At 38.1% G+C, this 15,859-nt stretch overlaps 1 protein-coding gene across 3 annotated transcripts in view; it reads left to right on the top strand.

The window, feature by feature from the left end:
- LOC131040938 (serine/threonine-protein kinase CTR1) overlaps nucleotides 1-15,859 on the top strand; it is a 64,290-nt gene that overhangs the window by 37,104 nt on the left and 11,327 nt on the right. For all 3 annotated transcript variants that reach the window (XR_009104947.2, XR_009104948.2, XM_057973897.2), the window contains exons 8-9: nucleotides 8,834-9,520; nucleotides 9,680-9,720. Coding sequence is in view for 1 of the 3 variants with exons in the window: in XM_057973897.2 (XP_057829880.2) it covers nucleotides 8,834-9,520; nucleotides 9,680-9,720 (728 nt within the window). In the remaining 2 variants the exon portion in view is untranslated. The remainder of the gene's footprint in view (nucleotides 1-8,833; nucleotides 9,521-9,679; nucleotides 9,721-15,859) is intronic.

Raw genomic sequence — 15,859 nt, 5'->3', positions numbered from 1 at the left:
GCAAATCAAGTTAAATCCTTTGCTTGGTACATTGATTCAGGTGCTTCTTGACACTTCACTCATCGAAGGGATTGGTTCATAGAATACATGCCTTTCACCGATTCAGTGATATTTGGAGGAGGGGAAGAGTATATTGTTGTCGGCAAGGGCAACATGCAAATTCAATCTGGTGGGAGGAATTTAATTTTCCTCCATGTATACTATGTTCTAGGCATGGAAGGGACACTCTTCTTGGCTGAATGTGGTCTTCAGTTTGCACAAGTGCTGTATTGTTGATTGAAAGACTCACACTATAATTGTTGTGGGCATTGAGGACCATGGTCTTTATAGACTTGTTGACATTGGTGATTCTCCGGAACATGGTATTGCAGCCAAAAGTTCTTCCATCAACAATCTCTGGCATCAATCGTATGGGCATTTGAACATCCACTCTTAGCTAGTTCGAGAGAGTTTGGTTGTTGGCTTACCTGAGATTCAGACTTAGAATAATGGAGTTTGTGGAGCTTGTTAGGTTGGAAAGCAGCATCGGACTCCATTTACGAATGGTGATTCTTGGCGAGCTTCTAAGGTATTGCAATTGGTTCATGCTAACATTTGTGGACCAATGAACACTCCTTCAGTTACTGAGTCTAGGTGTTTTCTGTTATTTGTTGATGATTTTAGTTGCAAAATGTTGGTGTATTTTCTTAAACAAAAATTAGAGGTGTTTAGCATGTTTCAAAAGTTTAAGGCTTTAGTAGAAAAAGAATCTGGTCAACAAATAATAACTCTTAGGTCAGACAATGGGGGATAATTTTGTTCTTCTGATTTGTCCAACTCCTGTGCACATCATGGCATCAAGTGTCATCTTACCACACCTTACATCCCTCAACAAAATGGTGTTGTTGAGCAGAGAAACCACATAATAACTGAAATGGCTTGGTCTATGTTGGAACATAGAAGTGTTCCAAAGAAATTTTGGGCAAAAGCAGTTTACACTGCTGTCTATCTTCTGAACTAGTCTCCCACATGGGCCATGAAGAAGACTCTAGAGGAAGCTGGTTTGATAGGAAGCCCAAAATCAGTCACTTGAAAGTCTTTGGTTCTATAGCTTATGTTTGGATTTTGGATGCTACGCGCACAAAACTAGATTCGAAGAGCCAAAAACTCATGTTTATAGGATACAGTGAAAACCATAAAGCATATCAGCTGATTGATGTAGACACTAATCGTCTCATATTCAATTGGGATGTTGTTTTTGATGAAGAACGAGGGCCTTTTCAGCTCTCTTCTCTTGTTTTGAGCCATGAGGATCAGCCTCTGAAGGCTACGGATTTAGGCATTCGTCTTCCCTTAGGTCCACTTGATGGGAGGGATTCAACAAACTCTTGACTCTGAAGTTGTGGAGTCTCCGAGGTATGTTATTGCACCACCTAACTTTCCTTAGGAAAATGTTGATCTACATCTTGATAAACTTGTTCCAACCATTTCTAAATTAGATGTTGGTACTTCTACTCTTCGACCAAAATGGTGGGCCAAGACCATAGGTGATCTTCATGATGATGAGCTTATTGATGGTAGATCGTCTAGAAACAAGAGCAAACAACAACATACAGTTAATTTTGCTCTGATGGCCAACATTCACAACGTTTATGAGCCTTAGACAGATGCAAAGGCTAAAGGTATGCCCAAGTGGAAATAGGCTATGAACGCTGAACACCATGGTCTTCAGAAAAACAACACCTGGGTCCTGTTTGATCTTCCACCTGGGAGGAAGCCCATTGGTTACAAATGGGCGTTTTAAGTTAAGTATAAGGCTGATGGAACCTTTGATAAGTATAAAGCCTGGCTAGTTGCTAGAGGGTTCACATAGAATGAAGGCATTGACTATGAGGAGACTTTTGTTCCTACAACCAAATGAGTGCAATTTGGCTCGTCCTTGCCATGTCAACCCAATTTGGTTGGAAAGTCCATCAAATGGACGTCAAGAGTGCATTCCTCAATGGTGAGTCGTAGGAAGAAGTCTATATGATGCTGCCTCTTGGTTTTAAGGTTGCCAGTAAAGAATATCGGGTATGTAGACTAGTGAAAGCACTCTATGGCCTAAAACAGGCTTCTCGGGCTTGGTACATAGAAATTGATAAGTACCTCAATGATCAAGGCTTTTAGAGGAATTTTGATTCCAATTTGTATGTCAAAACTACTGGTGGTGATATTCTTCTACTTGTCATCTATGTTGATGATCTAATTATTATTGGTAGTTTGACACTTTTGATCGAGTAGATCAAATAGAGTTTGTGCCAGTTCTTTGACATGACAGACTTGGGACTTCTGCATTACTACATAGGTTTTGAGGTTTGGCAGATTGATGGCAACATCTTTAACTCTCAATCAAAGTAAGCCAGGAGTCTACTTGATAAGTTTTGGATTCAGGATTGCAAACCTACCTCTACACCTATGGAAAAAGGGTTGAAGTTGTCAGCCAATTTAGATTTACCTATGGTGGATGAATCCTTGTTCGGGCAACTAGTCGGTAGGCTTATATATCTCACCGCCACTAGACTTGACCTTAGTTATGTTGTGAGCTACATCTCTCGCTTCCTACCAACTCCTAAAGCTAAACACTGGGTTGCAACGAAGCGTGTGTTGAGATATGTGAAGGGCACTTTTGACTTTGACATTCTGTATGGCAGAAGCAAAGATCCTAGGCTCATTGGTTTCATAGACTCAGATTGGGCAGGTTCTTTTGATGACAAGAAGTCTACATTTGGGTATGTTAGCAATCTGGGAACAAATGTAGTCACATGGACCAACAAGAAGTAGCAAGCTGTAGCTCTTTCCTCGACCGAAGCAAAATATCGGGGAACTGTTAAAGTAGTTTGTGAGGCAGTTTGGCTTTGAAGGACGCTTTCTGATATGTAAATGTCTCAAGTAGGTCCTTTACCCCTCTTTGTGACAATCAAGGGGTGCTCAATCTTGCCAAAAATCCAGTCTTCCATGAATGAACCAAGCATGTGGAGCTTCATTGTCATTTCATCCGCCAGCTTGTTGAAGACTGATCAATATAGTTGCATTATGTTCCAACTGAGGATCAGACTGCCGACATCCTCACCAAGTCTTTGAGCCCGGACAAGTTTGTAAAATTTAGGGGGCAACTTGGTGTAGTAGACAAATTGACCATTAAGGGAGGGTATTAGAACAATAGTGTCATATCTTATTATTTAATGGTTAATAATGTTTATTTAGTTAGATTAGATTCTTTCTGTTTTTGCTTTCATTTATCGATTGTTTCTTTAGGAAACATTGTTAGTGTAATTGCCTATTTGTACATTCGTATTCTTTTAATAAATCATGCAATTACCTTCACAGTACCTTGTGGATTTTACAGTGTGAATATAGAGTTTGAAAGAGGACGTCGTAGAGACTTTCTAAGGACTTCCTTTGGCTCTCTGTCCAGGGACGACCGCACTGTCGTTCCCGTATGGACAAAGTACATAAAGTCGCACAAAAAGTGCAGAGCAATTGTTTATATGTTTTTGATACATTTAAATAAGATGAACATGCAACAAGATTGTAAAATGAATATAACTATGAAATAAAATGATATACAAAAGTCCACGAATGAAGCCTCTAACAAAATAGCTCTTCTTAACAACCTGCACACAAAACAGAAAGGAAAATGTTGGGGCTGTGTTTTAGAGGTCTGCCATAGTCAAACTCTCGTTTTAGTGTCTCCACCTCCACGGATAGCTAGGATAGATTGATAGATAAAATGATAAACAAGATAACGATAATGCTATGGAGATAGATAAAATGATGAAATAAAGAGAGAGAGTGAGAGAGACTCCCCTTCTAGACCCAAAAGTGGAGAGCTTGTTGGAGCAAAGAAGAAGTGCAACCCCCTCTCAAGCATGAAGCACTAGCAACAATAATAGAATCTCAAGTACAAAGTATGAACCCAAAAGTTGAGAGCCAAGAGAGCAAGAGAGCAAAGAGTGAGTCAAATTGCTAGAAAGCTAGGATCGATCAAATAGAGTGAATCTAGAGAGCAAATATGAAGCCCAAAAGCAAAGCCAACGTCGATGGAGGTAGCAAGAGGCATTACGAACTATGCCAATCGTAGGCGGAATGCTCCAACGGCCACCTTCGGACTGTATATTTGTGGGACGCTAGCACGGTGTGTGGATGTCCACAAGTGAAACAGTCAGCAGCTTTGATGAAAGGATAAAAGGAAGGGTGATAGCTCAAGCCAAGCGGACGAAAGGACATGGAGGTAAAGGAATTCTGCAATCAGCATAAAGTGAAGGTGCTTAGGTAGCGTGGAATTGCACAAGGTGCAATTTACAACATTACAATAACTTCTCAAATCATCATAGAAACTGCTAAGCAAAAAATAAGCATGCATCAAAACAATAAAACACTAGATTTACATGGAAACTTGGAAGGGAAAAACCACACTGAGAATAGTTGCTTGGATCTACTACCCATATCTTGCCCATATTTAGCTTCACAAAGCAAATAAAGAACTTACAATATTTTGTAGGCAACAAAAAATCTATGATGGAGACACCATTCCCCAATCAGATTTGCAAGCACCAATCCATAGGAGACTAATCCCCTAATCCAAGAATTGAGCACCAACTTAGAGGATGAGGCACCGACCTCAATTGCAACAAAGTACATGAATGATTGTCATGCAGATTTTCAAGATTGAACCTTCAGTATCCCCCTAATTTGAACAACTTCAGAACAGTCTTACTATGTGCATAAGGTCTAGCGTTCTACGGGGATGCGTTCCCCCCCAAAAAAACCGGTGTCCCTTGTAGGGGGATGTTTTTGAGACTTGGGGACTTGGGGGAAACGTCCCCCCACAACACCACCACTTCCGCCACCTCCACCACCTCTGCTAGGGATTCCGTCAGGTCGCTATATGTTACATGCCATTACATATTGATTGCAACCTTTAACATAATGAAAACTAGTTGGCTTTTCATGGGGCACTCATAGAAATGTTATATTGCAGATTTTGCCTTGAAGATTTCAATTCACCTATATTTTTTATATTAGCACTGCCCCCCACCACTGCTCCACTGTCGTCCCCTCACCATCCCGAAATTTAGGCCTTTAGTCCCCCAGCCCTCGAAATGCGTCCCCCCATCAAGAAACTGTGGAACTATGATAAGATCTGCATTTCAAGTTGCACACTTAAACACAAATTGAGTAGACAGCTTGCACAACATTTGCCACGATTATCAGTCTTACTCGCACACACACACACACATTGGAATGAATCCAATCACTATTATATATGCATTCCTACTTTAATTAGATCCTCAAGTCAGCCTAGAACATATTTACAATGTCCACAAGGCAGCCACAGGAATAACCTTAAGCCAAATGGGTAATCAGTCTGGTCCAAAAGCCAACACATTATGCCGTAAGTGGGAGCACCAAGTCCAACGCAAACTCAATTGGGCCTAATCAACCTCCACATGCTTCATCCAGCTGTCATGCCCTGCCAAACTAGGGTTAGCAGAAATTTTACAGCCCTTAATATAGTAAACCAGAGCAAATATATGTCAGCAATTCATAGGGGCCGACCTGGTAATTGAACCTACGCAAAATTAATAAATAATTGTTCATTGTGAGTGGCCGACTTAGATGACAACATAATGTTTAGAGGCCGACTAGGCTAAGATAAACTAATTATCATCAGTTTCCAAATGGCCGACTAAGGATAATAAAGTGCAGCGAATTATTAGAAAAGAATGCATCTCTTCAAAGGGATACAACCCTAGCATTGGAATGCATAAGAGGAAGGATTGGAATTAGATTAATATATTAATTACAACGGATGTGAAAATATGAGAATACTATTGAGTAGGTCTGAAAGGTAGGATATGCAGATTGCAGTAGAAGAAATAAGATCTTATCAAGCTTCACGAAGGGTTCAATCTGAAGCCATCAGTCTTTGAAGAAGAACATCATCGAATCTCACAAACATCATCAGAAAATCACCAATCATCGAATCACAAAAGCAGCAGATCGAATCCTTAAGCAATAATCAGACTGAAACGACAGCACCGAGCCAAACAAATAGCATCAGCGATCAGGAAACACATATTCAGATTCCAGTATCATCAGCAATTAGCGAGATATGCATTCAGAAAAATATCAGTATCAAACTCTATCATTCATCATCAATCATTCCCAAATACTTATGCAGAAATATAAGAATCAGATTAACAATATCAGCAAGCAATAAGCATTCCAATCCCTAAATGACAGATTGCACTTCCAGCATAGAATCAAACACCAGCAGTTGATATCAGATCAGTCCATCAATCAATAGCAGTTGAGGGATTGCAATCTAACTTCACATTCAACATCTTGGTATAATTAATACTCAGATCATATTTGTAAATTTTTAAGGTGTATATGCATGCATCATTATATGTGTAATTTATGCTTAAGTGTATGCCTCTATGTTAGGGAATAGATATGCGTATTGTCTAAAATCCACCTTGGAGAGGAAGGGCCTGAGTTGTAAGAGAAGGGTGCTGATCGGGCTTGTAAGAAGGCCGAACTAGAAGGACCATTGTGGCCTAGGACAAAGAGGGCAGAGTCAAGTAACCCCTTACAACCTCCACCCAACTCCACAAGATGGCAATGACTGTAGGGAGATGAGACATGGTTGGGGGAAAGCAGGTACAAGCCGCCAAGCAAGAGGGCTGTGGTAGACATCCACTCTTAGGCTTGGTGTAGAAATGGCTTCGGGAGAACCCGTAATGTCGCCTTCCCTCAATGTGTTTATACTCTACGAATATAATGCGGCTCGACTAACCCTAATGATTAACTATATATGTGTGTGCGTATATTTATATTGCATGTCTTTCTTGTTGTGATTGCAGGATCCAAATTCAGGATTGTATTATTGAGGAAAGATTTATTCGGTAAGATGTAACCCTAACCCTAACTTGTTGCAATTGTGATTTCAGGGCAAATCCTTGGGCAAATTAGGAAGGGGACATTACACCAGTTGGTGCACAGTGCAATACTGTGGCACATTCTACAGGATCACGAACATAGACTGTGAACTAGTCACTGTGAGAATACTGTCAACCACAATTTTCCTTCTTGAGCTCCAGCTTTGAAACTTGAAGAGATTTGTCTTCGTGTGTAGCCTTACTTATCAAGATAAAAAATATCACTGCGGTAGAATGTAGCACATATCATTGTGCGAGTGCACAAACAGCTACTGAGCAATAGACCTCAGACACATACCATAGACACTTCCAGAGCTCCACAAATAACTGAAACAGGCTTATGATGATACTAATGACATACTGCAATAGAGATATCCAGCAAAGTTGTTTCTGTCCTTCCAGAGCACAGATGCCCTGAAATGTCAAAAGTAATTAAAAGTACAGCAACCTTCTGGATACTTGAAATCGAGGGGAACATGATGATAATCTGACATTTCCCATGGAATACACCTTCGACATCAATGACAAAACAATTTTCAACAATCTACCTCTTTGTCATCGATGACACCTTTGACATCAAGGACAACACAATGCTCAACAGTGTATCTTGTCACTTTTCTCTTCCTTACATTCTTTCTCACGCACCCATTTATACATTGTGTGAATCAGAGACTTACATCATGTTTTATAATGCCGAGCATTTCTCACTTAGAAATAGATCCTAAGTGTTTCAAAACTGAAGAGATATTGTTATTCTGGCATTACTTTTCCTGTGCAATTTGTTGTGATAAAACTGCTGCACTCAGTAGTCAACAGCGATTAAACCACTGCTTTCTGTGCATGCCAGAAACTAAATTGCTGCTTGACAGAAATGAAACTGCTGCTTTTACAAGACCACCACTATATGCAGAACAGTGCTTTCAAAATTGCTACTTGACCAAAATGAAGCTACCCCTCTACTATTCACAAAGTCTTGTTACCTGTGGAGGTCATAAGTTTGACTCTTCAAGAGGAATCCAAATATATAAGATAGATGGACTTTTGATGAAGTCTAATCCACGTTTGACCCTGTTGAAGCTGACTGTTTTTGTTAGGAGTAAACAATGCCCAATGTTGCCATTGGTCAATTTTCTTCCCTTTTGTCAATTTTGACATGTCTTGGAGCCTATGGAGTATTTTGATGATTTTCTTAGATCCATGTGGATTCTCAAATAATTAGATTCTGTGATTCAGTGATCTGAGATCTCGCAATAAAACTTGATTTATGATAGTGGAATTTTGGATATTACTATATTAGATCCTTTTAAATACACACATTAATTTTCCATGGTCACCAATTACAGAGCCCCACTTTGGGTGTATCTTGATTTTATTCATTCCCAAGGATGGTACTGGCTGACAACTAGGTATACCATGTCACCATGTGAAATTTTACACTATAATTATTTATTACATCTGATCATTTTACATTTTTATTGTTAACATTGTTATGTTCAAAATTTTTAGTTTGAATTCCTAGAGTTTAGATTTGGTATGGAGTGAGGGGCAGAGGTTATTGGCTCTATGCAGTAACAAGCTCCTTTTTAATTTGATCCTGTACTAGGAACTTGGTTAGCTGAGACCATTGGAGTTGTTTATTTAGTTTTTGCTTTGTTAGCAAGTTGTTTTCTTTCCTATATGTTTACATATAGATTTGGTATGGAGGTGAGGGGTGGAGATTATTTACTTTATGCAGTCAGAAACTCCTTTTTAATTTGATCCTGAACTATGAACGTGGCTATCTGAGACTATTAGAGTTGTTAATTTACTTCTTGCTTTGTTTTCAAGTTGTTTTCTAAACTTGCCTATATGTTTACATTGAGTTGCAGGTCCACTAGAGGATAGAAGTAGCATTGTTGGCTCTTCAGAACAAGTAACTATTGAACCACTGGGTTCCTCTCCTATTACATGCACATGCACAAAACCAACTACAGAAGGTTTAGATGCTACAAATGTTGCAGGCAATATGCCCACGGTTAAGATAAAAAAACCAGACGAAGAGTTGACAAAGAAAGTGGATGAAATGAAAGCTTCTAAAAAACGTATGGTTGCAACAGACATAAAGCCTCCTGTTTTACCAGATTTTTCTGCAGCTCTAGGTGTGGGGAATGCAAAAATACATCTAGCAGATAATACAAGGAATATTGATTCTCAGAGGATTCCAGGGATTCCCCCCTCTGGTGGTGATCACCTTCAGCACAGACATTTACCAGTGCATCTGAAGGGAGATATGATTTCCAAAACTCATATTCAAAATTCTTCTGAGAACGATAAATTCTTAGTTGAACATGGACAAATCACTAGTGCAGAATGTCCTCAGGAAACAGTATTGTCATCTCAGATGCAGAGAGATTTGCTACCTAAGTTACAGGTTTCTCATCAAAAGGGTGATGATGGGAGACTCAAGCAGTCTGGAAGTGCACTGCAAAGCCGATCAAATCTTGAGTATTCTTTGGCAATGGATGGTTTGGAAATTCCATGGGAAGATCTTATATTGAAGGAGCGTATTGGTTCTGGTAGGTGTTTTTTTTTGTAATGTAAAGAAATAATATCTTATATCATTCAAATCTTGTCTATGAACAAATTAGATTGCCACTTGTAATTACTGCTCATCTAGGATATTTTTTATGTTAAGAAAGTCTATATGCTATTGATGGTAGCAAACTCTTTTGCAGGCTCTTTTGGCACGGTGCATCATGCTGATTGGCGTGGTTCGGTTAGTACTTTCAGTCCTATAATATGCTTTGCCCTGAGATCTATCTTGGTTTGTTCCTTTTTTTGCATTTTTCATTATTTATTATAATGCTCTTATTCACAAGCAGGTATATTCCATTAAATATGATAATTAAATTTTTGGGATTTTTTAAAAATTTGTTAAAATTTATGCAGCAGACCGTTATTCTTTTCCCTATTCTTTTTCAAGTATATGCTTTTGTAGATGTGTTATATTCCTGCTATAATCATCTGTTTAAGCTAAAGAATAACTACCAACTGAAAATATTAACATCTGGCTTTTCAAAGATTAAGACTATTTGAAACCTAATAAGACAAAAAGTAATATCTAATTAAAACCCTTATTGATAATAATTAGACATGGTAAAATCAGAAGCCGAAAAGATCTGCTACATAAGTTCTAAATCCAGCAACATCCTTCAAACAAAAGCATGTTTCCCAGACCACAGGAACTGAGGAACATGTTACTAAATCTTGAGAAGCGTTACATAAAACAAATATGAAAGTACATATTAAAAATTTAAACTAAAGCTAAAAATTTTAAATAAAATCTGATAAAACCTCAAAATCTAAATCTATATCATATCATATTTTTTTGCCCCATGTAATAAAAATAGATAAAAGAAATCTAAATTTGTAAATTTATAAATTTTAATAATTTTAAATCAAATCTAAAAAGTCTTAAGTTACTGGTTCAAGTTTGTGCATGCCATTAGGTAGAATTATTTTTGGTTTTGGGTTCTGTCATCACAAAAGCTTGCACCCTTGCTGAGCTATCAACTCAGCAACCTTGTGAAACATGGAAACAACTCCGAAGTGTGGCACCTTGCGCAAGGGGGTTGAATTTCCGGAGAAGGCTGACTTCCTTCTCAATCCAGGTGCAGGTGTTGAACCAACTCAACACTTCAAAACTAACTCCTAGACTTATCCTAACAATTTTGTAGAGGTAAAGGGAAGAGAAAATGCTTGAAATAAAAGGGGGTGATGCACCAAGATAAGAGATTGTTCCTCTCCCCACCCGAAATGGCACAAGGAATCAACTGAAATACCCAAGAGATGCACAAACTTCAGTTGCATAAGTGACTCAGACGCATGTGTGGAGGTTGGAATTTTGCTAAGTGTCAAGAGGGGAGAAGGATTCCCACAAGTCACACTCAGAAAACCAGTCAACACAACATATATAGAGAGAGGAGTCACAACATACACCTATGATGAAGATAAGAAAGCATATACAACATAAGTTGAAAGAAGGCAAGAATGGTGATCTTCAATTAATCATAAGGCCAAAAGCCAATCTTACATTTTTGTAGAAATGCAAAAGATTACAAGTCTTCAAGAGAAGAGAAAAACATAAGAAAGCTCAAGGCAGCAAGGAGAGAACCCTTTACAATGAGGCTTAACAACCTTATATAGAAAAATGGGTTACAATGGTGATCATGACCCTTGCATGTTAGTCTGGAAGTGCATGCACTTGGCTTGTACATGCAAGCAACCTAGCCATACCCACAAAGGGAAACCTTGAGAAGGTGGATTGACTGACCTTCCAAAGTCAGAGTATGCAATCATGACAAGTCACCAAACATGGCCTCGTACCTCCCTTGATGGAAATCCTGCCAAAAACATTAAATGCACCCCTGTGGCTCCACAAAAAAAGTGCATAAGTCACCAAAACTGTCGGAGCATTTAAAGCCTTGAGTGTTGATCATGCCATCCGGAAGTGTTGCAAGCCAGAAGCAAGTTTGGAAAACTTCGAGGACTGGAATCATCGTAGTTGGGGAACTTCGGAGACCGGGGTCACCGTAGTTGAAGAACTTCGGAGACCGGGGTCACCGTAGTTGAAGAACAAGGAACTTGGGAACCTGGGGGTTCCGGAGTTCCGGGGTTGAGGACTTAGGAACTTTGAAACTTGGGGGTTTCGGAGTTTCGGGGTAGAAGGACAAGGAACATCGAAACCTGGGGGTTCTAGAGTTCTGGGGTTGAAGGACAAGGAACTTGGGAACCTGGGGGTTCCGGGGGAGAAGGACAAGGAACTTCAGAACTTGGGGGTTTCGGAGTTCCGAGGTAGAAGGACATGGAACTTGGGAACTTGGGGGTTCCGGAGTTCCTTGGGTTGAAGACTTAGGAACTTCAGATCCTGGGGGTTCCGGAGTTTCGGGGTAGAAGGACAAGGAACTTCAGAACCTGGGGGTTCCGGAGTTCCGGGGTAGAAGGACAAGGAACTTGGGAACCTGGGGATTCCGGAGTTCCAGGGGAGGAGAACAAAAGAAAAGCTAAGGGAAGGAAGGGAACTTCGGAAACTTGGAGTTCCAGAGCAGGAAAGAAAGAAACCAAGGCAAAGAAACTCGTAACCTCGGGGTTCCGGAGTTCCGGAGAAGAGAAAGAGAGGGCCAAGGAACTTCCGACAAGGCAACACTTCAACCATGATTTCACTGCTTTTCTCCTTGATCAACTGGGCAGCACTGGTCCATGGAACATATCTCTAATCGGTTCTCACTGATGGACCAAGGGTGTCATAAAATGACAACAGGTTCATCTGTACAAAAAACTTTAAAATCCATAAATATTTATGTTTATTTGCAGCCATTGTTATTGACTTTGAAGGAATATTTTTCTATCAAAAGGAGCTTTTTCAATATGATGGGGATTAGTATCTTCTAACATGCAACCAAACTAAAAAGGATCATTCAGACTAAATAAGAGTCATCAGATAATGGTATCTGATAAAATTAGATAATTCACCCCTTTTGTAGTACATGATACAATAGTTCTAGAGATGAAATAATTTGTAACTTCTGATGAAATCTAAATATTAATATACCACTTTCTTCACAAGCAAATAAGACTGCTTTTATAAACAAAATACTTAAATATATGAAATATATTTAAATATTAGCAAGCCTTAAAAATATGGATTATTAGTATTATTTATTTGACATAATAATCTGTGAAATATGCAGGGTTTAATAGTGTTTACCTAAGTCACCAGGTTCGAATTTGAATTCGAAGTTCGACAACTTTGAAATTCGAATGAAGTTCGATGAGGGAAAAATTCGAAATGTATAAAATTCGAATTAAATTCGCCATATGTAAATTTTAAATTGTTTTAATAAATATATGTAATATATCTATAAAATTGCCTAAATAGTTTAACATTGATAAATAGATTTGAAATCGTTACAAAAAGATGACATTTATAAAATATAAACCATAGGAAACATATGCTAGGGCACGAACGGTGGCAAAAACGGCAGGCAAAAATTGCAGGCGAACTTCTCCTGCAGGCCGCGACTCACGACAGACTGAAGATGTGTTTAAAAAATGCAAATTTCAACGTTTTTTTTTTTTTTTTTGGTTCAGCGAATTTCGAACTTCAAGGATGAAATTCGGCCGAACCTGGTGACTTAGGTGTTTACATCAGAAAGGATTTCAGTGCATTCAGATGCGTTCAGTGGCTTCACCTTTAATCATTGTGATTTAGCCTTTTGCCAGAAGAGCATTGAAATGTCATCAGAATATGCAGTTTAATGTCTTCTTGGCCAGTAATAAGGACAAAAAATTCTGTGATTTTTGGGATAATGACAGGCTATTACAAGCAGTCATCCACAATTCATCAATGATTTTTGCCACACGTACTGTCATTTTGGTAAGAATAAAAGACTGTCACCCCACGTTTCCAGGACAGGGGGACGCGGGGACTGGTATCCTGGATGGATTTTTTTTTGCAAGGGGACGTCCCCTACCTGTCTCCCTGTCCCTGGGTCGTTTCTGTTTCTAGGATGCCTGGTTTTTCCCAGGGATCTTGTTTCCAGTTAAGCTTGATAAAATATAATAGTCAGCAAAATTGAAAAAAATAAAAAAATTTGGAAAGTCATCACGGGTGCATTTTGTAGGACCTTGGATGGTCCTGCAGGTGGACTGGGATTGAACCAGATGTGGATCCAGGGGTTTCCAGGTTCAAACCAATAACAGAGTCAAAAGTTAATAATAAAATTGTATAAAAAACCTAGATATATAAGGTTCTTAGATATTAAAGGGTTTTGCCAATGGACCAAAAATTTCTTATGTTCATGCAGAGTTTCTAAGTCCAAGTTTAGAGATCAAAATTTGGAGTAAAGAGGCAGTGTTTCTTTATATGTTATCAAATTTTTGAATTTTTTTTATGACTGATTTGTATTCATTTTCCAGATTTCAGATCCTTTAAAAAAAATGAAATTGTAACCTTGTTTTCTTCCTTAGAAGACCTCTTTTCATGTATGCTGCCACAAATGTCGAGATTATTGTTCACTTTAATGAACACAGAGGCTATATGATGCAAATGTTGCAGGAAAACAAGTGACAGACATGGATGCACAAGCTACAACAAAATCTTCACAATAGTTAATCAAGAAAGCAAAGATAAAAATCCAAACAATAAAAGCTCTAGTGGATGATTTTTTTAATTATGTTTTGCAAAGATTTTTTATGGTTTTTGGTTAAATAATAAATTAAATAATATTCACAACCCATACAAATTTTATGGACAATTATTTAGGGTGATTGGTTAACTTTAATAATATTCATCCATAGGGATATGGCTGCCATTCTTTATTCCAGCAGGCTGTAAGTGTATAGGGATGCATGCGCAATATGTAACATCCAAGATGTATTGAGGGTATGCAAGGTTGTCTGATTTGCAAATCTGGGTTATATCTGGACAATTGAAGTATATGGTTCCCTTTATATTATTATATTTTTAATATAGAGTAAAGGTAAAGGTAACACATTTAGTCTCAGCCTAGCCATCTTCTTGATGTTGGAATATTACATCTTTGGTTGGTTAGGTATAGTTAATAATAGACTGGTTTATAAGTTATTAGTTTAGTAAATAAACAAATGTTAGCAGGTAAGTCTTGGATTAACGTTAGCAGATTTGGGTAATTGCATGGGAAGATAGGAATTTTCCTGTGTGGTAATCTAGGTGGTTAAGATTGATATGCCTTTAAATTTTCTATAAGTTCTTTTGTATACAATAGAATAAATACGGTATAATACCATTTGAATAAAATATTATATTTGTTACTTTGTGGCAAACATGTGAGCATTTATGATTCCAATATGGTATCATGTCTTCTGATAATATTATATTATATTATGTTATAACCAAAAATGCCAATATATGAAAAATGCTTATGACCAAACAACCAAGGGACCCCATTTGATTGCACATTAGAGGTTGAGAAATTGCACCCTATCAATCGATGAACCCAGATAGTACTATAAGCACTTCAAATGGTGTTCAACATCCCCATATTCTAGAAATGCACTTTTTTCCAATTCACAAATCTATAATTCCCTGTTTTTGCCATAGTCTGAGGAAGAAGCAACTAGATTTGCTAAATCTGAAAACAAACCAAATGGTTTTTGAACCAAAGCCATGTAGAAGGTTGTACAAAGACATGTAGTAGGGATCATATTATAGACCAAGAATGCCCAATCTGTAGAAGATGCTCAATGAATTAAAATTGTACGATGGTGATTAGAACCTTTAATTGTACAGCTGCAACTAAGAAGTTAGTCCATTTGGCAGCACAGGAATTCAATCGCATGGCATAGTGTGCAACCCACCCTTTTGGTTGAAAAGTGCATGGTAGTGGGGGAAGTTGATTTATATGACAGACATTAAATATAGATTGTACAGTAGTAGTAATGAGGAGTTGTACATTTACAATAGAGAAGGATGATTGTATGAATACAGTAGTAAAGTCATTAGGCTATAGAAGTTGTATGACAATAATTGGAAGTTTAGACCGTACAATGGTGGCTTCTATGTACTCCAGTACGATAATATTCAAAATTTTAAATCTTTTAATTTGTTTGTTCTTTTCCAATCGTATGGTTAGTAGGTTGAACGGTAGGAAAATATGGTGGTTGTGCAATCAAGGAATCAAAAGAATTAATTTCTTCTTTTGCAAACCTTGTATTGCATCACACACACAAAGTGTCTAACATTTCAAAAATATTGTTCATTTTTTTCTTATCATCTCAATTGATCTCCATAGCTTAAATGAAATTATAGTTTGACAGAAATACCTCATAGCCCTCTAATTTTCTAGTGAAATTGGTTGTCAGAGAATTTGTTTCAT

This window comes from Cryptomeria japonica, chromosome 9, assembly GCF_030272615.1.
Source record: "Cryptomeria japonica chromosome 9, Sugi_1.0, whole genome shotgun sequence".
Taxonomy (NCBI): Eukaryota; Viridiplantae; Streptophyta; class Pinopsida; order Cupressales; family Cupressaceae; genus Cryptomeria; species Cryptomeria japonica.
Note: the sequence above shows the minus strand (reverse complement) of the source record. Positions and strands in the feature narration are given on the sequence as shown.